The 25201-nt window shown below is 42.2% G+C and overlaps 1 protein-coding gene across 1 annotated transcript; it reads right to left on the bottom strand.

Annotated features, from left to right (window-relative positions):
* Nucleotides 1-468: 468 nt before the first annotated feature.
* On the bottom strand, nucleotides 469-25201 carry NUDT5 (nudix hydrolase 5). Its single transcript, XM_021696683.1, has 10 exons — nucleotides 25013-25201; nucleotides 14052-14159; nucleotides 12522-12589; nucleotides 8314-8363; nucleotides 7039-7146; nucleotides 5710-5805; nucleotides 4998-5099; nucleotides 3445-3453; nucleotides 3257-3310; nucleotides 469-759 (listed from the first exon to the last, which is right to left on the bottom strand). Exons 2-10 carry the CDS (start codon nucleotides 14112-14114, stop codon nucleotides 650-652), a joined length of 660 nt encoding a protein of 219 aa, XP_021552358.1. The 5' UTR covers nucleotides 14115-14159; nucleotides 25013-25201; the 3' UTR covers nucleotides 469-649.

The raw sequence follows: 25201 nt of genomic DNA, 5'->3' as shown, positions 1-25201 counted from the left end.
ATTAGCTTCTTAACCTTGTTATAAGTGAATGGAATCAACCATTTTTCATTACCTAACAGCTTGTTTACCTTCAGTAGTTAGGTGGGTAGGAGGACACTAGCCAAGTGTAAACATTTGCTTCTCATGAATGTTACTGTCTCTTGATTTTACACTCTGCTATGCTATAGCGGATAATTAGGAGGACCAGTAAAGTCCCTGTATAGGTCTGTCTTTAAAAAAAAACCAAAAAACTTTGTTTAAACACTGATGTAGTACATAGTTATTTGCATATCTAGTTACAGAAGTTTATATGGGGGCTGAGGGTGGGAATAATTGACCTAATTTGGAATTCAGGTCATTTTTCTTCTAGAAATATCCTACCTGTTGGAGTAGATTAGATAAGGAACAGCTGAACTTTAAAAATAAACTGGATTAAAAACCGGGTATCTGCATTTATGTTCTTTTTCATAACTATTTGCTGGAGTTTAGCATTTAAATGAAGACTACAGCCTACCTGTAATTACAATTCCATATCACCACATGTATTCTGTGTTGCTTTTATTTAATGAAAACTAATTTCAAGTCTACAGTAAGCTAAGCTGAATACAAAGTCTTAGTGAAGGAGGCCTGGTGGTCTTATTTATAAAAACATGGCTACTGTCCTTTGGCCTTAAAACTTCAGGAAAGGCACTTCAAACGGCTTCGTGTTTGCATGTTTCAGTGCCAGAGCGTAGGAATAGACCCTGGCGTCCACGGTCAGATGTTCTTCAGCTACCAGAGCTAGAGGAAGCAAAGGATACAAGTTAGATAATGAAGTTAATCAAGGACAATGCCCCTTATCAATCAGTCCGTCTTTACTGAGCTACTACTATGTGCCAGGTCCTGTGCCGGATGCCGGAGGTAAAGTGGTGAACAAGACATTTTCTGCCTTCAAGGATCTTACTCTAGTGAGATAGAAGATGAAAGGATATATAAGCAGGATTACAGTTCCAGCAAGAGACAAGAACAAGAAAAAAGCATAAAGGCAGAAGATCACACATTCGAGATGGTTTTATGTGTTAAAACAGCAACGTTCTAAGTTTGTAGATCGATTTGTTCATTTATAGCTCGTTCCAGGGCTCAGTGGTGATTCTTCAGTCCCTCAAAGAGGGGTTCATCTGTCTTCTCCACTGCTAGGGAATACGTATTTTCTATCCACAAGTTAAGCTGTGTGCATGACAGGACTGGAATTCTAGCAAGAATGAGGTTTGAGGGGCGCCTGGATGGCTCAGTCGGTTTAGCGTCTGCCTTCGGCTCAGGTCATGATCGTGGGGTCCTGGGATCCAGCCCCGCATCGGGCTCCCTGCTCGGCGGGGATTATGCTTCTCCCTCTCCCTTCCCCTGGTGGTGCTTACTCTCTCTTTCAAATAAAGAAAATTTTTTTTTTTAAAGAATGACGTCTCAGAATCTTACGCTGTACAGTGGGCTTTAACGAGAACTTCTGTGTCGCTCTGGTGGAGGTGATCAGACTTGGCATCTGTCACTTGTTTTCCTAGCCATTAGTGCAGGAACACGCTCAGAGACATGCTGATCCTGGAAGGCAGGGTTAGGTGGTCCTCTGTGCATGGTAGGTGCCTGGTAAGTGTTGAAAGTTATTCCTTAGAGCAAACAACTCAAAATACCTTCCCAAATGTTAACTTGTTGAATAAATGGTTTGATTGCTGTATTTTGATTCTAATAAAGCTAGGGAAAAGGGTTCTTTTCCCCCTTCCTCTTTCTACAGATCTGTCTCTGTCTTCCCCTCTTCTAAGGCTAGAAGGAGGTGAAGTTGGACGGAAGGGAGAAGGAAGTTAGTTCTTTGAGAGAATACTTCTGTAAGACACACGGTGTCTAACATTTAAGCCCTTTAGTGCCAACATTATCTTGTTTAATTTTACTGCTGCCTCCTCAGAGACGGGGGCTACCCCTCGTCCTGTTTTAGGAGAAAAGCCGGGAGAGGCTGCGAAATGTGTTCTGGTTCGTGACTGATACACGGTCGGCTGAGGGGACCCAGGCAGACGCGACAGACTCCCGAGTTGTGCTGTCCGTCACTGGCAGCTACAGCTTTCTCTGAGTAAACCGTGGCTTGCTTCGGTGTGAGCGTTTCTAATATGAGACCCTGGTGCTTTTTACCTCGGGCCTAGTTTTTATGTTTTTTATCTTATTTTAAGATTTTATTTATTTATTTGACAGAGAGTGAGCATGAGCTGGGGGAGGGGCAGAGGGAGAGGGAGAAGCAGGCTTCCCGCCGAGCAGGGAGCCCGATGTGGGGCTCGATCCCAGGACCCTGGGACCATGACCTGAGCTGAAGGCAGACGCTTAACGACTGAGCCACCCAGGCGCCCCTCAGGTCTAGTTTTTAAAAAGGTAAAGTAGGAAGGAGTGCTTTCTGGGAATTCTGAAATCACAGTCATTTTTGGAAGCTCATACTTCTAAAACAACACAGACATCAGAAATAAAATTGTAAGCCACTGGTTCTTATAGAAGGAGAGGAAGAGAGAGCCCTCAAAGCCTCAGGTCAAACAGTGCTTCAAGTTACTTTTCGAAGTAAAAGTTTTAAAACATTCAAATTAGGAAGATTATCTGTTTCTTTACAAATGAGTGAATGGGGCCCTCCCAGCCGGGCCTCTGTCTGTCTCCAGTACAGTACCTCCTACTGTGGTTCTATCAGGGGACATTTGTCCACATAACCTTAATTACTTTTTTTACCAGATCCCTAGGAGATGGCTTGACCAGGAATTACACGACCAGTGATTTACTAGGGGTCACACCGGTAGTGTGATTCATTATATCAGCATATTGCTCTTCCTATACCTCCATCTTTGCAGAAGGAATAGTGTTAAATTCTCCTTTAGCTTCAATCCTGCACAGAGAACCATCCAGCAGGTTAGCATCTTGGAGGATCAGCTAAGAGATACCTACTTAGGCCTCTGCATTGCCATGGATTAGAGATTTGAGGTATAGAGTTTTGGCAAATCTATAGGAATATCATCCTGACTCTTCTACAGAAAAAAAAAAAAAAAATCCACACTACTGAAAGCTTTCACTTGACGTAGAATGTTTTGCTCACATTTTCAAACTCTCTGCCACCCAGAAAGGAAAATTACTGTTGTGAACTGCAGTTGTACAACAGTTTCTAGGTATTTGACTTTAATGAGGAAGACTATAATTACAGAAGGGGAATTCTATTTAGTGCCCCACTGGATGGGGCTGAGGATGGGGAAAATTGAGGAAGTTGGGGAATAGTCTTAATGCTTACCATCAAGTCTCTTCAGCAGGTCATTCTTTGGTAAGGAAATTACTTCGACAAATTCTAAACAAACAAAGTGCAAGTGAAAACAAAGCTGAAGAATAAGAGGGCCTACCAGAACACCACCAAATGCCTGCAGCCATTTCCACCGCGCTAAGCCACACACACGGTCAGCCACTGCTAGCTGGGTAACATACCTCCTTCTCCTGAAAACAGACAAGAGGGACGGCGTTAGAGCAGGGCCCACTGCGGTCAAACACTGCGAGGCTTTTGTGCAACACACACCGAGAAGGGCGGAAGAATTCAACAGAAACCTGGGTCTCTACTAATTTGATCTGGGTACGTGGTAAAAAGCATTCCAACAGTGCCAAAATTATTGTTCTCCAAATCAAATGTGTAATAGCAACATTTAAAGCATGTTCTAGGATACACGACACATGCATTTTTAAGTTGTTAAAATACACACAATTCACCATTTTAACCACTTTTAAAGGTACAGTTCAGAGGCATTAAATACATTCACGCTGCTGTGCAGTTATCAGCATTATCCTTCTCTGGAGCTTTGTCAGCCTCACAAAGAGAAGCGTGGTAGCCACTAAGCAGTGCGTCCCCATACACGCTGACCTCTATCTACTTTCTGTCTCTATGAATACACGGATTTTAGGTAACCTCATATGGGTGGAAGCACAAGATTTACGCTTAAAAATTTTTTTTCTTTTTTAAAGTGAGCTCTACGCCCAAAGTGGGGCCTGAACTCATGACCTGGAGATCAAGAGTCGCATGCTCTATGGACTGGGCCAGCCCGGTGTCCCTATTTACACTTTTTTGTCTGGCTGCACTAAGCACTCGGCACAGCGTTTCAGACTTCATCCTGTTACGGGCTGCACCAGCAGGTCTCTTTAAGGGCTGGATGCTGTCCTGCTGTGCATCGGCTAATGGACACCTTTCGGGTACCGTGAGGGCGGCTACGTGAACGCTGGTGTGCAAGTGTCCGGGTGAGCCCCTGCCCCTGCTTTCAGTGCTTTGCGGTGTAGAGCTAGGAGTGGAACTGCCGGCTAATGGTGATCCTGTTCACCTCTGAGGACGGCTCTTGCACTGCATGTCATACGTGTATTAGCAAGTTTGAACCGAGCATTTAGAATCAGCTGCAAAGGGACTGGAACATTCAGAAGCACGTGAGGCGGTGAGAAATGGAAGAGTACGGCTGTGACATGTGACCGTGTGTGTGTGTGGGGGGGTGTGTGTGTGTGAGATCACCACCTGTAACGGGGTGGGAGACGACATGGACAGACAGAGGCATCAAAGCTCGAGTCCAGACTTGCTGAGAAATTAATAACAGAGCCAGGAACCTCCTACACGCTCCTCTAAGTACAGAACCCCATGAAGACTAGTCAGCTGCTGTCTGCTCACAATAATTTATGCCATTCTTAAAACACACGAAGACAGAAATGAGTGATTCTGAAGATTTTCACTGTTTACTATTCAGATTTGTGGCTCATATTACCATGTGGGCATAAACTCCACACAGAAAATACGTAAATATTGTTAATTTGACATTTTGTAAAAGAAAGCATAAAGCTCAGTAAGTGCTGAAAGAAAAATGCTAAAGGACCCAAGATTAGGAAAAGGGCCTGGAGTACTGATGAAGGACCTACGAGCCTATTCTGACAAGCCAGAAACCAAATCAGTGGCAAGTTAAACGGTCTTTAATGCAACAGAAGCACCTTAAACGTATCCACTGCACACTCACCTGGCTTTGGCTTAGGCCTCACGTTTTCAGCATCATCCCCGTTAATAGTCACTGTCACGATGTGTGTGGTACAGTTTGTCAAACCTGGATCCATACATACAGCTACGGAGAGAAGCGACAGATCACCTTGACAGACACTAGTCACGTGCCACTTCTTTCATTACTTAAATGTCTTCGGAAGAAACCTGGGCTCGTGATTCATAGTTAACACAGAACTCGTGCAGGCAAACGACGGTTGACCCGATCCGCTTAGTGGAGCTGCAGGACCGCCGAGCGTATGCGTAGCCAGCACTCGTACCGTCCCCCGAGTTCCTAAATGTGCTAAGTCTGAGGGGTTAGGTGGTACTGCCATGCTGTCAACTCCTGTCACCACAACAAGAAACAAACTCTAGTGAGGTGCTTGGCACATGGATGAGGTAAGAAAGCATAAAGCTTAGGACGTGGGAATCTCGGGAAGGTAACGGATTTCACATTTCTGCTCCAGCTTCAGGGCCTTCTTGGTCAAACTGGCTGCCCTGCGGAGGGGAGGCTCACGGGTAGAGGGTGACCCAATCTAACTAGGATTTCTTGTCAGTGAATTAGCCAAGACAGAAGCCATCTGAATCCTGAGCATAAAGAACACCCGCATTATCCTTTACACACAGAAGAATCTACGGCTTGACTAATTTTCAAGAGTCTGTCCCCTAGCGCACACCTGGACAGCAATACACACCTGGAGAACACTCGGCAACATCGCCCTTGTAGCCAGTTTCTTCCTCAAGCTCCCGAAGAGCGGCTGCTTCTGGGCTCTCATTATCATCGATGAGCCCTGGAAGTTCAAACCATTTGTGAGGTGGGCTAGGGAAATCCAGGGTTTTGGAACCTCTCCTTCTTCTAGTATAATTGCGGTTGAGCTACATGAGAAGAACCAGAGGACTGTGGAACGTGGTTGTACAGGTACAACTGACTGAGGTTTGGAACTTTTTTAAGAAAAAAGGGCGAAAGAAAAAACCCTAGGCAGATCGAATAGGTTCCGGTAGCTCCCATCTGTTCGTCTTATTTAGACCTCAACTGTTCCCACGAGTGTCTCGGCACTTGTGTTCTGCAGCCCGGAAAGCGCGGATTCCTGTGAGAAGTGGCTCGGTGGTGTTGGCCCACTGGCCTCGGTGACGGACCCAGCTATGTGCCCCCGCCCAGGAAGCCTGGCACTCTTTCCAGTTTCCTCAGGTCACAGTGTCACCTACTTGCTTTCCTCCCTCGCAGAGCGATCCTGCGGCCTGGACAGAAAGGCCGGCATGAGCATCACCTGCGAGGGAGAAGGCTGGGAGGCTGGCGGACTCGAGGCAGCTGATAGGGAGGCCAAGTGGGGAGGACCACAGAACTTGGATTATTTTACTCGAAATAACGCAATGAAAAAGTAAAATACAGCCTATTCTGTTACTTTTAAAGTTATTAATTTCTCCAGTGAAATGGCTGGTAAATGAGAAGGAAAGTTGGTATGCCTTCTCATGGGCTGGAATTTCAAAGTACAAAACCTATACCGCTAATGATAAATAAATGAGATCTAATCTCTTCAGATGGGAACAACCCAATTAAGTCCTATGATGCCATAAGAGCTTCAAATACTTAACCGTGCAACTCAAGAGAATATTCTAGTGGAAGTTAAGACCGTTTCCCTAGCCTGTGTACATATAGGAAGATCAAGATGTCTTTTCCCTTCATAATTTTTGGAGTTAAGAGTCTGACCTCGTTATTACTGTGAGTTTCTGGTCGGAGGCAGATCGCTAGTGATAGAAAATGGAACTCAGTTGACAAACTAGGGAAACGCAATTCCTCAAAGAGAAGTTAGAATGTTGCTGAGAGGTGGCCGGGAAAGGCCAGCTGGGACACTACCCTTGCCTCGCTCTCAGGCTTAGCGAGTCACTAGAACATGACCGGGGGCAGCTCGCTGCAGGGATGCTTCTGTTTTACTTAAAACCACAGGGACAGGTGAAAGTGTTCAGGGTCCACGCGCTGCAGTGCTCGGCGCCGGGCCCGGCGGTCCCTCGGTTCAGGGACTCACCTGCAGGGAATTCTAGGCAGTAGCCTCCCATCGGTGGCCGGAACTGCTTCACCAGAACGATGCACTCGTAATGAAGAGTCCGCTGCAGCACCGGGATGACCGCCACGCCTGTGAGCAGGAGATCAAACCAAGGGAATCCCTAATGAAATGTCCGTGAACATTTAGCACAGGGTCAAGGACTCATTCCTGCCTTATGCTAACCTCTGCGGAGGCCCATTTCTCACCCTGCAGCAAGCCAGACCGCGGGGGAAGGGACAGTCATCTACGTGTGCTTGTACGTCCTTGAAGCAATGAATCAAGTCAGTCTTGCTGTTTATGGTAAACGCTAGCTACACTGGATTTGATTGTTTTAGGATCGAGGACCTTTTCTCCCAAGAGAGAAACCTTTTGCATGGCCTTAAAACATAGGCAAAATCCCACTGTGTTCTGGAAAACACAAATTGCCTACGGGAAGCTCTTGGCTACTCCCTTGCCCCCAACTATCCCCACAGGCAGAAACAGCAGCTGTTGCAGCTACTCTGTGTACTTTCAGTAAAAACAGACAACAAAATGAAAGGGAAAAACAAAGACCTACTGCCCAACCTCCCCTAGATCAGAGGTGATTTTCAGGATCTTTGCAGTCAAAGCATTTGTGCGTGGAAAGGACAGTGAAATGAATGCATAGAATAGTCTCCTAACTCCATTTCCTCATCAGCTTATAAAGCAACTGGTCCATCATAAAGTAGGGCCAAATATTTTTCCAAATTAAAGGCTTTCACCTAGGTCCTCTGAAGAGAATACAAAGGATTTCGAAAAGTCATATCTAGACAATAGTATGTGGCTTCAAGTTATACTGACTTATATTTGGCTCTAAATATTAGTATACCTGCCCCTCAAAATATTGTACTGAGCTGAGATAACAGGAGCCAGAGTTATTTATAAAGAAAGCCTGACTGGGATGCCTGGGTGGTGCATTTGGTTAAGCGTCTTGATTCTTGCTTTCAGCTCAGGTCGTGATCTCAGGGTCGTGAGATCAAGCCCCATGTCAGCACTGGGTCTGCTTAAACTCTCTCTCCCTCCACCTGCCACGCTCTCTCAAATAAATAAATAAATCTTTAAAAGAAAGCCTGATTTAGTCATGTAGCAATGCAAAAAGCAATAGTAGGTTTAAAGATGAAAGATCATAATTGAAGAGAACTGCTCTGAGGTCTTGGTTAAAGTAAAAAGAACCCCGCCTCCTGCAATAATGTGCAGTGACTTCCTTCATGAAGAGCTGTAACAGGTTTGCACTCCTACCATCAGCCGACTGTCCTTTCCTGGTTGTACGTTTCACAGTTTCCCAAGTTCTGTTCAGGCAGAGAAGAAAAAAAATCACTGGTGTTACAGAGGGGGAATGTCCTTGGGTTTTCGGTCCACAACCAGAGCTTTCAAATGCAAAGCATGCAAGTGTTCTAATGATAATGGTCAGGAAGACCACAGCCATACACGTCTGTACAGGAAAAGCCAACTGTGCTTTCCTGTAGCTCCTGAAAATTTTTCCAAAGAAAACATGCCGCCCTACATCTAACCCTCTGATGCTATCTAAAGAGAAGGCCTGTTGTTCGCTTGAGCTGCCTTTCAAATCGTCCACTGGAAATATTTCAGGTTGGATCATAAATCTACAGGTGAGCAGTCAATTAAGCTACAAAGCTACTGAGTGGTCTGTGCAAATTACGCCCCTATGAAAAGTCCAGTCTTTTTGCTAAGAACAAAAGATATTCTGCATAATATGAACTCCTGAGATGTTATTTACACATGACCTAAAATAACAATTTAAGAAAGCAGGACCATTCCATTTATTCATTGAGGAATTACTAAATTTAGGTAAGTGCTCTCTTTTGCATGTGTGAGATCTATACCTAAGGGGAAAATGGTCCACAGAGGAAAAAGTGAGATGAGCAATGGCAGGTTCCTGCTCCCTTTCCGTGGTTAGCTGTTTCTTTCTGGGGAAAGCTGTCCTGAAAATCCAGTTGCTACAATTGTGTCAATTGTGTTTGAAGGGGAAGGACATGTGAAGGAAATTCCCCTTCACTCTTATCCCTTAAACAGAAAGGAGCAGTGCTAAGAGATGGGAGTGAAGAAGCAGATCAACTTTGGATCTAAGAGAAGTAAGACATCTGAGTGGCGCTGGAGACTAGGGTAAGAAAGGCATCAACGTCTGCCTCCCCACAGAAGAGTGGGTTTGAGGAGATGGGCTGCCCAGAGGGGCCCTCACACTTTTGACCAGCTTGTCCTTAAGGGTTGGACTGTGCCACATTTCTATGGAAAAAAATCTAGCTATTTAATCTAGTTAAAAAAACAAAACAAAAAAACCTTTCTGGGGGCGCCTGGGTGGCTCAGTCAGTTAAGCGTCTGCCTTCAGCTCAGATCGTGATCTCAGGGTCCTGGGATCGAGCCCCACATCGGGCTCCCTGCTCATCGGGGAGTCTGCTTCTCTCTCTGCCCTTCCCCCCTGCTTGTGCTCTCTCTCAAATAAATAAATAAAATCTTAAAAAAAAAAAAAAAGAACCTTTCTGTAAACTGTAGATCTTTCGGTATTATATGCAAATTCTAATGGCAAATGTGTCAAAATGAACCTACGAAAACCAAACACTATTATGACAACTCACAACTGCCCAACATTCCTGTTAGTAACAAGAAGCCAACCAACAAGCAATTCTGATCAGTAAATAATACAGACTGCAAGAGACAAAACACCTTTTGGCATAGCTCTCTCTGCTACCTCTTAAGGTTAGTTGTAAAGACTGAAGAAGACAGTGCTGAGGAACACTGAAGGTGCCACCCCAAAAACACTAGGAATAAGGGAAACAAAAAGAGTAGCATCATTACAGTGGTTAAGATGAAGTAAAATAACCAGTAACAAGCCATGAATCATGAGCAAGGAAATATAAATGCATTTATAAGGAATCCTAGATCAGGAATGCCCCATGAGAGCTCCAATCATCTTCAAGGGACTCTGAGAGACAGACATTTGACTGAGTCAGAAAATCTTAGTCTCTGCCTGCCTACCAGCTAACCCCATAGCCACAAACTCCTTGAAACTGTTCTCAGTTGTAAAACTAGGGCATTAAGAGTAAGTTATCTCAAATGCCTCTTGTAGCTTTCGAATTCTGATTCTAGTTAAGCTACTCCAGTTTTTGAGTCTTTGTTATAGGAAAGCCTGTTTTCCCAGGACATATTGTTAGCCTAGTCAACAAACACAAAAGGCAGGAATGGCAATAAAGGATGACTTTGGCTCAGTCCTGAATGGCCATAAAGGGGGATGCTGCCAGCAATTCTTACACAACTAAAATCAATTCCATATCTTTATCCACAAATAACATGGTGGCACAAAGGATTTTCGAGCTGCTATTTCATCCTTACCAACATGCTTATGTATCAGGTACCAGATAAAACATTTGATAAGTTTATACATCATGACCTATGGGAAAGTCCAGAGATTCACTCTGCAAAGCCTGACATTCTGGTACAAAATGTCAATGTGTCTGGAAAGAGCTCCTTGGAAGTCATGGGGAAGACGTCCACGTGCAAGAACAAAGGTGAACATGCTATAAAGGGCCATGTAAGCATGGTATCTGGTAGGCTTTCGGGTGCCCCCCTCAATACTGAGACAGACGCCCTGGAGGTGAGACCTGGATGCGAATATTGTGATAAAAAGCCTCCAAGTGATTCTGATGCACATCCCTGTTAAGAAATGCTGATGGAGGAAGATGAGTCAGGTGAAGAGATGAGCTGGTGCAAACCAACACGTACTCTTTCGATCAATTAGTGTTAAGGGTTGTATCTGTTACAAACTTAAACAACTTTGTAGGGAAAAGAGAGTCAAACCATATCACTACAAATTGGGTTCTAATCTGTCTACATTTTCACAAATACAAGTACATTTGAGCATATTGTGTTCCTGAAGGCTTGGGCCTGGCCACATTTCTGTATTCCTATACCCGCTAGTAATTTCCTACTTAGTTCTGCACATCAAACTCACGTAAATAAGTGTTCTGTATGCTTCCCCTGTGTTGGACTGCAGTGTGCCCAGTTTCTTACTTTCAGGTTTTAATTTAATAATGCTTTGGATAGCTTAATGTTTCCTGCAGCTCTCCAACACTGGCCTTTATTAATACTTTTAATAGTTTAGTAAATGTAATTAAAGTGGTCTCAGTTATTACTGACAAGTCCGCATACTTTCACAGGGATGATAAGATATATTTTCTCATGAAGAAACTCTGTGATCTGATCACTTAGCAAATGGACTTTTTATATTAATTAATTTATATCATGTAATCTGGATACTAAATTTAATTATATTTTTGTATTTTCTCATTCACCACTTCATTCCTTTTTATATTTCACTAAGGAAATGCTTAATCTATTTTTAACACATTTTTCTCTGACAGTTAATTATAAAATCAAAAACTTCCTAAACAGAAAATTTGGAAAACAGAAAAGGTTTACCGCACAGCTGCCTTTAATATTTTGCCAGCTTCCCTTCTAGGCTTTTCTTAAATACATTATTTGGAAAGAATTTAAAAAGCATATATACCATTTCCTATGTTGTGAACAACATTATTAATCACTTTTCTCATATTGCTACTTGTCTTCAGAATCTGCTTTGTAGATGACTGCAGAGATTTTACCAAATGAATACACTAAAAAATTATTTCCCCCCTTTCAGATTGAAGAATTGGCACACAATATTGTATCCGAGGTGTGCAACATAGTGACTCAATAATTATGTACATTACAAAATAGTCGCAAGTGTAGTCACCAAAGTTGTTACAATATCATTGACTATGTTCCCTCATACTGTACATCATATTCTCTTATGTTGCACTATAACAATCATTTCCCAATTTTTAAAATGATTAGGGTGCTTTCAATTTGTTGTCTTTTTAAATTTTGATGAACATTTTTCATGCACAAACCTGACTCCAAACAGTCTCAGCAATGGGATTACTTAGGTCGAAGGGTGTCTGTCATATCTTTATGTCTGGTACATACAGTGAAATGCTTTGCAAAACTTTTTTTTCCCCCCAATTCACATTTCCACGAGCAAGGTGTAAAGGATGTAAGTTTTACCTCAAACCCAGCACTATTCCCTCCTTAATCCTTCTAATTTACAAATTAAAAATTGGTGTGACCAGAAGGAGGCAGCCCGGATGGCTAATTATTCTGCTGCTTTATCAGCTTAAGTGAGGCTGGCCCCAAATTTCAGGTTCATAAGAATCTCCTCAGGGAGAATGGTGTTAAAAATCAATTCCTGATTAGTTATTATAACAAACTGACAATGTAATTTTATTCAGAGATTATAAGCGATCCAGACATTCTGACAGAAAACACTGAATTAGAGTTTTCATTTAAGACCAAGTCTATAATGAGGAAGCTATCAGAGTTTATGTCAAATGCTAAATGGAGACCCGACTGAGAACCCAAATACTGCGCATTTTACAAAAGGGAAAAAAATCATTTACCTTATTTTCCCAGTAGGATCCATGTACGTTGTTTTTTCAAGCTTGACCCATTTTCCTTCTGAAATTAACTAAAAGGAGACATTAAGTTGGGAGATTTTCAAACTGAGGATTTTACTTAGAAGGTTTGTTTTCTTTCAGATTTTCTCTGCCTGGCCCTCCCGGTGCTCACGTGCCCCTCCCAGTAGTTGCAGGAAGGTTTTCAGTTCAAAGTATGGAAAGTTTTTTTTCTGAAGGGTGGTTCAGTTTCTTTCTGGAGTTTGGGAAGTGATAGAGGTGAAAAGAGATGAGAGTTAAAAAACGGGGGGTGCGGGGAAGTGGAGAGGGAGGACCAGGAGTGAGGGGTTTTCGGGGACCTAGTGTTCTATCCTCTGAGCTGGGTGCTCATCACAGAGGTGTGTTTCGTGGGTAGAGACTCCTCAGTTGTGGTTTATAGTCAATGACCACACCGGAAGGCTGACTGAGGAAACCATGTCCAATAACCGCATTTCTAGGAACACGTGGGTTTCCCACCCCATCCAAGACAGGTGGCCCAGGATTGTTCTGCCTAGACATTGAGTTTCAGTTACCTGGACTAACTTACCTACGGCACTATACTGAACTGACAGAAGAGATTCACTGCAGACATAAAGCAGTAGCCTTTTTCTCACTATCCTATCTTTCACTTCTGGCCAGCAGCAACCTAATAATTATCAGCAGATCTATTCACAGACAACATGGAAAGATTTTTAAATCATAAACAACTGCAGGAAGATGTCAAGGTCAGAGTTCCAAGGTGAAGGATTTAAAATTTATCCACTGCAATGGTTCCTGCAGAAAGAGACTTATTAAAAGCTAAACCAAATAACATATAACACATACATTAGTTCTGGAATTCAGACTACAACTAACAACTTAGATTCTTATTGTTCTTAAACATATATATTGAGACCATAAACAGCTAACTAAGACGTGATACTTAGGTATGAAATGTCTAAACCCTAAAACTCACGTATGACTTATTCTTCTTCCCAGGGAAACTTTTAATAAAATTTTGAGAATTTTTGTGTCAACAGCCCAAATCCACTTTAAAAACACTTCACTAGGGGCGCCTGGGTGGCTCAGTCATTAAGCGTCTGCCTTCAGGCTCAGGTCGCGGTCCCAGGGTCCTGGGATCGAGCCCCACATCGGGCTCCCTGCTCGGCGGGAAGCCTGCTTCTCCCTCTCCCACTCCCCCTGCTTGTGTTCCCTCTCCCACTGTGCCCTCTCTCGCTGTGCCTCTCTCTCTGTCAAATAAATAAATAAAATCTTAAAAAAAATAAAAACACTTCACTAGTGCATATAATTAAGAGATACACTATTGCTCCCACACAAGAGCAAAATGTCCCTGAGTCCTAAAAAGGGAGTAGGAACAATGTTTAAGAACCTGTGTTTAATAATTGAATACACACACACAAAGAATTAAATATAAGCATTTGAAACAACAGTTTCTACATTTCATTTAAACTCAGCTCTGTGTGGGGAGGGGGCAGAGAAGAGAAAAACAGTTTATACCTCCTCTGAAATAATAGACTGTTTGGTATTTTGAGAAGGATCCGCTGGTTCTTGGTTTTCCATTTTCAAACTACTTAGTCTTTATAGTCCTCAGGCAGGACGTTCACGCTGTAAGATAATAAGATTTGTTTAGGCTACATTTATTTTTCTGAATTAAACATTTGTCTGGAGGCCATCGCTCAAAGTACTTAAACGGTGAAAAACTTATCTGATGTCGTCAATGCTGCTTTCCTCACGGGAACCTGGGAGGACTGCCCCAGATGGAATGTCAATGCCAAGGCCCCAGGAAACAGCCAGGAAAGAACGTGCAGCCATCCCAGTCAGATTCAGCCCACGTTAACTAAACTCCTACTGGGCGGGAGCTGGGCACTTACACAGACATTCTTGGAGTTTTCTGACTCCAAATTTAAAAACTTTCCAAGGGGGAAGCAGTACAATAATTGTATACCACTCCCCATTCCCACCCCTTCACCACTGTCCGTTATCTACCCTTGACAGCTAAACTGTAAGACTTGTATGTGCTGCCTGTTTCTACCTCCCATATATCTTTTTTTTTTTAAACTTGTGGTAAATGGATATACCATTTTAATAATGTTAAAATGTGCAGCTCAGTGGAATTCAACACATTCACATTGTTGTGGCCTGTTCACTTTAAAGCTTCAACATGTATAAAAGAGTTGTGCAGGAGTTGACTGGGAGCACCAGCTCTGTCGCGGAAAGAGCAGGCCCCATCCTGTATTGTACCCTACTCCAGTCTCTCTTCTTGGCTTGTTCTCCTGCTTTTTGTACCAAGTGTCTGAAAATCTTTCTCTGCCCTCAAAGTGGACTGAATAACCTGGCTGCATATAGAAGTATGGGCCGAAAATCACTTTCTACTGGAAATATGGAGGCCTTGCTCAGTTGTCTTGCTTCTGGTATTGGCTGTTGTGACATCTGAAGCCATTCTGATTCCTGATCCTTTTCCTCTCTGGCCTATTTTCTTTCTCTGGAAACCTGTAGTTATTCATGTCTTCGTGTTGATGTTACTGTATTGGGAACTCAAACAGGTCCTTCCTTTTTTTATTGAAGTGTAGTTGACATACAATATTATATTAGTTTCAGGTGTGCAACATAGTGGCTCAACGTTTACATATATTATGAAGTCATTGCCACGAAAATCTGGGTACCATCTGTCACCATATAAACTTGTTACGATATTGTTAACTATATTCTCTATGCCGTAACATTGCATTCCCATGTCTCATTTATTTTATAACTGGAAGTTTGTATCTTTTCTGTTTTTTTTTTTTAAATTTATTTTTGAGAGAGAGAGAGAGCGAGCACGCATGTCCGCATATGAGTGGGGTAGGGGCAGAGGGAGAGAGTCTCAAGCAGATTCTCCCAGCTGAGCGCAGAGCTTTATCTCACAACCCTGAGATCATGACCTGAGCTGGAATCAAGAGTTGGATGCTTAAAAGTCTGAGCCACCCAGGTGCCCCTGTAAATCTGTACCTTTAATCCCCTTCCCCTGTTTTGTCAAATGGGTCCTTTCAATCTGGAAACCATACTGTGCTTCTTTATGGGGAACTTCTCTTGAAATATTTCACTGATAATCTCCTCCCCTCTATTTTCTATGTTCTTTCTTTTAGGAACTGGTATTTAGCTGTTAGACTTCCTGAACCGATCCTCTGTCTTGTCTTTTTCATTCCTATTTTCTGTTTTCTTGTTATTTTATCTACAGTTCTCAGTGGCTACTCCGCTTTACTACTCTTAAGATCTGTGGTTCCCTAACCTACCCCACCTCCTAATGTTTGCTACAGGGAAAATACAGAGTATCAACATCAACCCTCCTACCAAATGTCTTGGAGGAAAGAGTGTCTTTGCTCTATTTTTTTTTTTAAAGATGTTATTTATTTATTTATTTGAGAGAGAGAGAGAGAGAAAGAGCACGCACAAGCAGGGGGAGCGGCAGGTAGAGGGAGAGGGAGAAGCAGACACCCTGCTGAGCAAGGAGCCCGATGCGGGGCCATGATCCCAGAACCCTGGGATCATGACTTGGGCCAAAGGCCACCACTTAACTGACTGAGCCACCCAGGTGCCCTGCTCTGTTTCTTCTGAGGCCTAAAGTAATAATGAAACTACCCATCTTATTTGCAATTTTTATCCCAGATGGCAAACATCCTCCATCCTAAAACACACCCAACAAAACACATTTAACCTTCTCATAACCCTGTTCTTTCCTTCCGCCTTCCTGGACTTCTTGAAAGAACAGATGATACTATTGAGTGTATTTACTCAGCCCAGTGCAGTCTACTCCTTTACCATCCCATCCGCCCATCTACTCATCACCCCCAAGCCAGAAATAGAAGTAGCTCCAATCCCTTATTCTCCTTCACCACTTATAATTTATCCATTTTAAGTCCTAAAAATTCTGTCCCAACATTTCTTAAGAGTGTCCTATCCTTACCATCACTGCTCTGGCTGAAAACCTCCCACCTGGGATGAAATTTCCAAAACCATCTCCTGGACATTAGATTTTTCTTTATGTTGTCCAGTGTTCAACACTGCTCACAGTTGTGCTGGTATAGAAACTCCCTAAAATCACCGCTGAATAAATGAAGGAAGGTGGGATGCCTGGGTGGCTCAGTTGGTTAAGTGTCTGTCTTCGGCTCAAGTCATGATACCAGGGTCCTGGGATCGAGTCCTGCATCGGGCTCCTTGCTTAGTGGGGAGCCTGCTTCTCCCCCTGCTTGAGCATTCTCTCTCTCTGACAAATAAATAAAATCTTAAAAAAAAAAAAAATGAAGGAAGGAGTAAAATGAATCTGGCTGGGTAAGTCTAGACAGCCATTCTGTTCCTAAGTAAATTAGGTTAGTTTGGGGCCTGCTTAGACTTATTTTGAAGAATAGTTCCTTGGCACATAGTTAAAGAGATTCACACTTCCTGATTTCAGAAGTTACTATAAAAGACACAGTAATCAAGATGGCGTGGGTACCAGCCTAAGGACAGACATATAAACTGATGGAATAGAAAGTCCAGAATTAAACCCACAGATTCATGGTCCATTGATTTTCAACAAGAATGCCACCATTCAAGGGGGGTAAAGGGTAGCCTTTTCAAGAGATTGTTCTGGGCTAAGATATATACATTCATGAGAATGAAAAAGAACCTCACAGGTACCTGGGTGCCTCAGTCAGTTGAACATCTGCCTCTTGATTTCAGCTCAGGTTATGATTTTGGGGTCATGGGATTGGGCCCGGCGTCAGGTTCCACGCTCAGTGCAGAGTCTGCTGGAGATTCTTTCGTTCTCTCTCCCTCCCTCTGTTCCTCCCCCACCCCCCCGCTTGCGCACATGCACCCTCTCTCTATATAGGTGGAATCTTCAGGAAAAAAAAAAAGTGAACCTCTACCTAACACTGTATATAAAAATTAACTCAAAATGGATTAAAGAGCTAATGTAAGAGCCAAACCTACAAAACTCTTAGAAGAAAGCATACGTGTAAATCTTCATGATCTTGGGTTAGGCAATGATCTCTTAGATGTGACACATAAAGCACAAGCAACTAAAGAAAATACAGATAAATCGGACTTCCTCAAAATTAAAAATTTGTGTGCTTCAAAGGATACCATGAAGATAGGGAAAAAACAACCCACAGAATGGGAAAAAAGTTTGCAAATCTGATAGAACTGTATCTGAAATATGCAAAAAACTCTTAAAATGCAATAATTAAAAGACAACCTAATTAAAAATAGCCAAAGGACCTGAATAGACATTTTTCCAAAGAAGACATACAATGGCCAATAAGCCCATGAAAATATGTTGGGCATTTTTAGCCATCAGAGGAAGGCAAATAACCACAATGAGATACCACACTTCACCCCTATTATGATGATTATAACTATAAAGACATAACAGCAAGTATCAGTGAGGATGTAGAGAAACTGAGACCCTTATATTCTTCTGGAAGGAATGCAAGATGGTGCAGCCATTTTGGGAAACAATCCTCAAAAGGTTAACGACAGAATTCCCATACGACGCAGCAATTTCATGCCTATATATACCCAGGAGAAATGAAACATATACTCTCACAAAAACTTGTACACAAATATCTGTTCATGGCAGTATAATTCGTAATAGCCCCAGAGTGGAAACAACCTAAATGACTATCAGTTGATGAGTGGATAAATAAAATGTGGTATTTCATTCAATGGAATAATATTCACCCATAAAAAGGAATGAAGTGCTGATGCATGCTACAAAATGGATGAACCTTGAAAACAATATGCTAAGTGAGAGAAGCCAGATACAAGAGGCCAAATATTTTAAGATTCCATGTATATGAAATATCCAGAAGAGCAAATCCAAAGATACAGAAAGCAGATTAGAGGTTGCCAAGGGACTGGGGGGAAGGAGAGAATAGGGAGTGACTACTTATGGGTATGGGGTTTCTTTTTGATGGAAAATGTTCTAGAATTGAATAGTGGTGATGGTGACACCATCTGGCAAATACACTAAAACTACAGAATTTTACAGTCTAAGAGCGTGAATTTTATGGTATGTGAATTGCATCTCAATTAACAAACACCTTTGCAGTCTTAAAATCCCCAAGAGACAAATAATTGGGTTGTTGAAAGTCATGTTAGGTCCAAAGGTTGATCACACCTAGGAGACTAGTTCAAGGAGCTCTGCTTTGGATTCAACAGGCTAGTAACGTATGCATGGCATTCCTGTACCCAAGTGACCATTTTACTGTCCTCTGGGTGTATGTTTTGCCTGATACTCAACACATACTTCTGTTGTAAAATTAACTGTATTTCTGTTGTATCATGAAGATGTAATCAATACTGTTGCTTGCAGATTATTTTGTGGGCAAACCTAGGAATTCAATTTCCAGTAAGGATTTCAGCAAAGAAGCAAAACTTGAGGCCTTAGGGAAGAAAAAAATGACGTTACGCTAAAGACGTAAAAACCACTTAATGAAGATGAGAGAAAGAAACATGTATACATTTTCACACTCATTTAAACCATGAAGAAGTATGCACAAACTGTATCAATGTTCGTAAAAAATGAACATCGACTGTATCTAGGTGGCTTGGCTAGAGCACCCTGTGGCAGAGGGGCTGGGAGTGAAGTTGTGTCCTTGGTGCTGGGAAGGCAGCAGTGGACTGCACAAAGGCCCTGTCCGCCAGGAGCTTACTTTCTGGTGGGAGGAAGGGGAGAAAACAGAGGAACAATATACAAAATTTATGTGGGAGACGCTAAGTTTTACAGAGGAAGATGAAGAAGGATAAGAAGAGTAGAGAAGGTGTGGGGTGGGGGTTGGTATCTTTAGAGCATCATCATGAAAGCCCCCTTTAATCTGGTAACTTCTAAACAGAGGCTTGAAAGTAATAAAACAGTAAGCTATGTGGGTATTTAGACTAGCCAGTCATTTAGCATATTGACTATATGCCTATAGCATAAAAGGCAGTTATTCCTGGTAAACTTTTAACTATCACTGGTTTATATATGACAAATAATTTACATTGTTAGAGGCAATCAAAGTAGTTTGCTGACCCAGATGAAAACTAACCATGGGTTAAATCAAAGGTTGGCTACTGCTCACTGCCTGTGTGGTCTCCACACCTAGATAAAAGAACTTTCTCTACCTAGATTTTTATCTTCCAGATTTCCATTCCCTTCTATTAGGAACATATACATCACAGAAGGAATATTTCCTCTGCTTTTAATTCTGTCACTTAAGAGAAAACTTTCAGGCAACCAAGGGACCCCATTTAGTGCACAACGTAATCGGTTTACGATTTAGGTGCAAGATGCTTGGGTTAAGTTAAATTTGGACCTCCTTTTGAAAAGTTGTATTTTGACCCCAAATAACTTTTTCTGATGCCTACCGAAACTTCTTAAAGACAGAGAACTGCAGGCCTCAAAAGTATATGCACCACCTGAAGTTCTTGAAGAGTTTGATCATCTGTAACTTTTTCTGTTAAAAGGGTTCCTAATCTGGACTCCCAGAAAGTCTGGACAAAATGAAGGTTGTCCCCCCGTCCCCAGGTGAGTATCTTTGGTGGCAGAAGGGCCACTAGCTCCTTCAGATTTACATACAACTTTAAGACATTTAAATTATCTGCTAGGTCCCCTTATCTTTATATCTTTATAGCTTCCTTCAGATTGTCAAAGGGATTGTTGATGGCCAAAAGGTGAAAAAGTACTATTCTGAAGGATGGTCCTTCAGATCTACTACTCTTCATTTAACCAGGTTAGTTAAACTCCATTACAACACAGTCTCAGTAATTAGAAGATGGATTTTTGGTCAGCAAATGTTAAGCTATAAACAGTTGTTTCAAACAGATTGTATTAAAAAATATTTAAGCTAGAATGTTAGAGAGCTAGAAAGACAACAAACTACAGACATAAATTACAGAAAAGAAAAAAAAAGTGGCAAGCAGGGCTGGGCCTCTCCAGGGTAATTACTTGGAATGCAATCAGCCCCAAGAGGCAACAGTATTTTGTAGCAATCTGCTGACTGTAATATAACCAAAAAGTGTGGTTAAAGGGTGATTTCAAAATATATTCTTTATTCTGAGATTCCCAAAATGTTCAGGATTATAAAAGCATCTCAAAAATACTACTGAACCAGAAAAAGAATATTATTTTTAGCACCATTTCAAAACTGTAAGCTAAATGGTGCCATTTGGGGACCAGTCCCTCCAAGTAAGGCAGGGCAGAAAGAAATGAAGCTCCAATGCATGCTGCACACTCCTGTCTCAGTTACTGTGATAGAGCTTTCCTGAGCTGACTCAATGCTACTTTTAGATTTTAAAAGTAAAGTGTAATTTAAATTTTATCCACTTCATTAGCTAGAATTTCAGGTCATCTACATTTTGCTGCTAAGCTGCTAATATGTACATGTTATACTTAAAATAATACCTGTGTACATAATGTTGTGTTCAACTGTTTTAACTCACATAACTGTTTTATGTGGTTTTAGTTTGGTCTGAACACTGACGAGACGTCTATGATGTGTTAGCTGTATGATTTTTCCAGGGCACCAAAAACTCTTGTAAGGGAAACATCACAGGATTCTTAGAATTGCCATACAGTGGTAGGCAGGAGGTTAACTGGCTTTATGAGGGGCAGTTCAAATGCTTGGGAAAAAACACACACACACATACACACATACTAAGTGCAAACTGACCCATAATCCTGCCCTTGGGGACTTCATAGTTCAACTTGCAAAGGACCAGAAGGGTAAATGCCTATTATAGAGATAATGTAATACCAGGGTGTTTTAAGTGAGCAACAAATCACACCCACTTGGGAGACAGGGAAAGTAGTAGACTTTGAAAAGGCTACTACTAAGAGGCCATTTGATATTAAGATAGGATTTAGATACCAAGAAGACATAGAAAGCATTTCAAGAAGGAACCACATGAAAAACAGAAACACTAATTAGGGGAAGGGTTGAGAAATTATAGTAGAGTTTGGCAAGCTCTGTGGTTCTCAATCGTCCCCCACCCGCCGAACAAACCCCATATGATGGATGATGTCAACATATGCAAACACATTTCTAAGGGCTTACACAGATTTGGCTGGATGCCTGCCCCCTCCCCCAAATTTGCGGGCAAATAAAGCACCCAACAACTCTAACTGGCATGCCACAAGCTCTTGTAACTATGTAAGCTCCTTCCTCTTGGGGATAGCATTTACAATTCTCCACTGAAGGGAGGAAGAAAAATGATTATTTTTTCACAATCTTGGGTATTTCAGTCCTAGTAACAACAGCTGGATTCAGGTTAAGGGGAGCGGAGTTTGCACTCAGACTTCTCATTATTCAGTTATTACCATATTGGAATCCCTGCAGTTTGCTGACATTGCAAAGTGAAGCAAAAAATCACAAGAAATAACACGCTGGCGACTCTCTCCCAGATAAAAGTATTGTCAACATCATTTATGCTCAATCAAATAAAAGTTGTAGAAGCTCACATCATAAGCAAAGCTTCTGATTGACCAAGGTCAGGCAGTTGAAACAGTTTAATAATTGGATTGAGAAATTTCCAATAAGGCATTTTGAAAGAAATTAAGTGGGAGAGGATTAATTTTTGCAAAAAATAACTTTATGACTATGTAAAGTCAAGCATTAAATGCTTAGGCCTGTCCAAGATGCCATTCCACATTCTTTCAGAATAATTACACAGAAAAGCCACTTGAGTTATAATAAACAAGTAATTAGTATAGTTACATTTAATGGTCTTGGTTATAATCATAAAACTTTTAAAAATTTAATTTTTTTTTTTTAAGATTTTTATTTGTTTAACACACAGAGAGAGAGCACAAGTAGGCAGAGCAGCAGAGAGAGGGAGAGGGAGAAGCAGGCTCTCCGCCGAGCAGGGAGCCTGATGCGGGGCTCGATCCCAGGACCCTGGGACCACGACCCGAGCCGAAGGCAGCCGCTTAACGACTGAGCCACCCGGGCGCCCCCCAAATTTAATTTTTTTAAAGATGTTTTGATCATTCCTTCTTTTGTACCACTTATGGTAAAATTTTGGTATCCACATCGAATGGATCTACTTTAAGTGAACTTTCCTTTGCTGACAATTATCCTCAGATAATGAAGACTTCCTGTCATTTGTTAATTATGGAAAGCCCTGAGTTTCTTTTCTTTTCTGGCAGATATGGGGTTGAGTGAGCAGAGAGGTAACTAACATTTTCCTGAAATTACGCTACTTGGTGATTTATAATCATTACATTTAGTTTGGGTTGTGAACTAATTACCCTTGGGAAGGTTAACTGGTTACAGCCATATAATAATGTGACCAGTAAAGAACCTCTTGCAATAGCCCAAGCAAGAGATACCATAGGTTTGGCCTAGGGTGGTAGCAGTGGGAAGGTAACAGACTTAACTCCTTGCATATGAAACTTTATTACTTGTCCTAAACCAGCGTCTAGGGAAGGGGTTTTCAAAGCTAATTTCAAGATGTTCTCAAAGGACATTGGGGCATCAGGAGAAAGGGGTAGTATGGTGGTCAAATATGGATACACGGGAGTTTGAGATGTTGGCATGATATCCAAGTGGATAAAACCAGCAGGTAGATGGAAGTATTAATTTAGAAGGATTAGTCATGTGGGATTCAGGGCAGGAAATGTTTTTCACTATTTAATTTAGAATTGCCCAATAAACCCCCTCCCCCACAATCATTTAGCTACTGATATTTTTAGGCATGCATGAGAAAAAGCAACTATTTCCATTGTTGTAAAGGTTTTATTGAAGAAACTTGAGAATAAACACTTCATGGCTAAGTGAAGAAAAGACAAACATGGTGGCTAAAAAATAATCAAAGGGAATTTAGCTGTATCCATTCAAAATACCTGAGCATCTGTTTGTAATGTTGATTTATTTGAGGCTAGTTAAATGTGTAACTAGTTAACTAAAAATCAACTGTAATACTAAAAAGTCACCGAACTCACTTCTAAAGTATACAGCCCGAATAAAGGACATCTGTAATAAATTCTGGCCCTGTAGTGTTTATATTTAAGTTTACAAACTTGGCTGCTTCTCTACAAATAACCAGTTCTTTATTAATGCTTTGCAGCTGCCTCAACCTCTACACTCAAGTTTCCTGGGCTGTTAACATATTACTCCTTCCGGAAGGACTATATTCCCAGTTTCTACTTTCTTCTATACATCTATTAATTCCTATCTTCAACAGAAAATACCTTAACCCTAATTCACCTCATCAGTGCTAACATTTCCTTCAGCAGCAACCTGTTTATTTCTAGGTCAAATCAAAACGGACATTTGGAGTGATCCTGCTTTAGGTCTCTCTTAGATCTGGCAGTCTGGCACGATTCTCCCAGCATATATGGAATATTGCTTCATCTCCCCCTCAAAACAGAAAGGACTACATAATCCTGGATCTCAGAAGTACTTAGGAAAACTACTGCCGCCCCTCCCCCAGCATACACTGCAACATTGTAATTTACCTCTGCTTTGGAAAATGTATCTTTAAAAACGATGCTCCCAACTAAACCACTTAGCCAGTAACATTTTTGAGAAAAACAAACCATGAAACTCTTTGGGGGAGGAGTTTCTAACTCCAAATAGGCAGAGGATCCTGTAATTACCCTAATGAATACTTTTCCAAAGAGGCCTGTAGTCGGTGGGGTTTCCACCTCTTTCTAATCTAAAACTGCTTAGACAGACCAGAGAGTGTGCAGTTTTAACGAGATACCTAAAATGTGTGCCCTTAGACGTGACGGGGACAAGCCCAAGGCAAGTTACTCAGCAGCTAGAACCTGATTCTTCTGAAGAAACAAACAAAAGTGAACTTTTAAAATATTCTATTGTCTGCTTGCCATCTGATACATCATCACGGAAGGAATAAGGAAAATAACAGTGATGGAGAAAAGAGGGAAAAAGAATGATACTGCAAATTTCACTAGGCTAGAATTCTTCCAGTCTTATGATTCCAGCATGGCCCGGCTACTGATACAATCTGGCTGTATTTTTCCAGGCTGCTACTTTGGCAGGGCTGGGATAAATGAATTTCACGCTCAAAGGAGTCACCTCTCCCCTTTTTGTCGGTTTCCCCCCAATTTATCTCTCCCTTCTACCTTCAAAGTCGAACTCTCCAGGAGCGGACCGACAGGATTCTCTCTCTCTCTCTCTCTCTCTCTCATAATCCTCTTCCACGAACGAAGAGGTGCCATTCCCCCCTTTGCAGATGCTTCAACCACTGCACTCCCATGAACAGGTACCTGCGGTGTTTCCTGCTTTCTCTGCTCCGAAGAACCCAAGCTCTTCTACCCCAGTCTCTGGTTTTCTCTAAACTGGCCCTCCTTTCCGCCCCCTCGCTTTCCGGGACTCGAGCCCAGTCCGCAGACTGGGACACGCGCGCGCGGCTGCCCGCACGCACCAGCTGTGCTCCCTCCCTCGTCCCCAAAGAGGGGATTGTACATGATTGGCCCGCGCCCAGTTACCTACTCCAAGGTGTGGGGTGAAGGGGAGGGTACTCCTTTGGGGAGGGGGACGAGAGAAGAAAGCACGAATCCGAGGCAGCAATCTCAGAAGACCGGGTGCTACTGCTTCAGGCACAGCCGCACCTCGCGGTGATAAGAGGATGTGCACTCGGCCCCTCCCGGCACCCGTAGAATCCCCCGCCCGTAACCTCGC

This window comes from Neomonachus schauinslandi, chromosome 5 (assembly GCF_002201575.2).
Source record: "Neomonachus schauinslandi chromosome 5, ASM220157v2, whole genome shotgun sequence".
In the NCBI taxonomy this organism is placed as follows: domain Eukaryota; kingdom Metazoa; phylum Chordata; class Mammalia; order Carnivora; family Phocidae; genus Neomonachus; species Neomonachus schauinslandi.
The sequence above is the reverse complement of the archived record's forward strand: the minus strand, read 5'-3'. Positions and strand labels throughout refer to the sequence as shown.